At 43.2% G+C, this 1,319-nt stretch overlaps 1 protein-coding gene across 1 annotated transcript in view; it reads right to left on the bottom strand.

Annotated features, from left to right (window-relative positions):
* Window positions 1–554: 554 nt before the first annotated feature.
* LOC101849289 (salivary glue protein Sgs-3-like) overlaps window positions 555–1,319 on the bottom strand; it is a 3,459-nt gene continuing 2,694 nt past the window's right edge. Inside the window, exon 3 of the mRNA XM_013082937.2 lies at window positions 555–754. Coding sequence (XP_012938391.1) covers window positions 577–754 — 178 coding nt within the window. The 3' untranslated portion in view covers window positions 555–576. The remainder of the gene's footprint in view (window positions 755–1,319) is intronic.

The raw sequence follows: 1,319 nt of genomic DNA on the forward strand, positions 1-1,319 counted from the left end.
ATCTTTAACGTGCGCAACTTGCACACGGGCCCTCCGAGATTTTTCGCCCTTGTCCCAGAAGGCTAGGTGTAGATCTTTCCTACCAGAAGATCAGGGGTGTGGCAGAAAGATAACAGTAAGGAGGAGCCAAGGAGTAACAGTAGAAAGGCTGCAGAAAGAGTCAGAAGTCCAGATGACGAGGCAAAGGAGGTGAAAGTGGAGGCAGAAAGTGGAAATGAAAGCAGACAACAGAACAATGCTAACGAGCAGGAAACGAGGTGAAAGGAGACAAATTTAGAGAAGAAAATTTTTCGGTCGCTACCCGGATTCGAACCCGGAACCTTTTGAATGAGAGGCCAACACCTTAACCTCTAGGCCACGAGAGCCTCCCTTCCATGTTGTTTTTGGTCTTCTTATGTTCGTTATTCTATCGAGTTTGTTTTTTCTGAGCATGTGTTTAGGGGGGGGGGGGGGTTGTTTTGTCTTGTTGTGTTTCAATTTTTATTTTTTTCCCCTTAAATTGTCATGTGGGAGTGGGGAAACGGGGGTGGGAAGGGGCAGGGGGGCGGCTGTCTTTTCTCTTTTCCCCGTATGTATTCAGTGTCCTGAGTACAGATGCTGCGCCAAGGGCACGGTGGGCTTGTTACACAAGTCTTTGACACAGCAGAAGTGGCAGACTTTGCGATCCGTGGAGTCCGCCGTGAGGTCGACACACTTACTCCTGTCTGACGAGCCCTGGAACCACTTCTCCCTGCACGTCTTCACACTCACACAGCTGGAGAAAGGGGTGAAAAGATTTCACTGAAATATTATGGGGAGGTATTTTGGTGTTGTTCTTTTTAATTTCGTTTGTTTTTCTATTTTTAGGGAAAGTTTTACGTCACATGCAAAACTATAAGGTCTTACGTTCTATCTCCTTTTTCGTGTTTTGTTTTTCTTGAAGCATAACAACTTGTACCATGTTGGCACATTTTACGTAACTTAATGTTAGCACCAAAATCGGGACACGGGACAAAAAAAGATCACTATGTGTACATAATACTGAATGGGACAAATTTGTGGCGCAATTTATCTTCAGATATCTCTCTAACGGATGAGTCAATGTCCTCCGTACATCGCACATCTGTTTGCATACATTTGTATTCAGGCATTTAATAACCTCCTTTGCGTTGATTTGATAGGGAAGCTGTTACAGTAGTAGTATAATCAGCTTTCTTTTGTGTGTTATACTTCTGACGTCCGAGTAATAATTAAAATTTATTGTTAAGTCTTTACAGAAGAAGAAGGAGAAGAAGAAGAAGAAGAAGAAGAAGAAGAAGAAGAAGAAGAAGAAGAAGAAG

The sequence above is a fragment of the Aplysia californica genome, unplaced genomic scaffold, assembly GCF_000002075.1.
Source record: "Aplysia californica isolate F4 #8 unplaced genomic scaffold, AplCal3.0 scaffold00201, whole genome shotgun sequence".
Lineage (NCBI taxonomy): Eukaryota > Metazoa > Mollusca > Gastropoda > Aplysiida > Aplysiidae > Aplysia > Aplysia californica.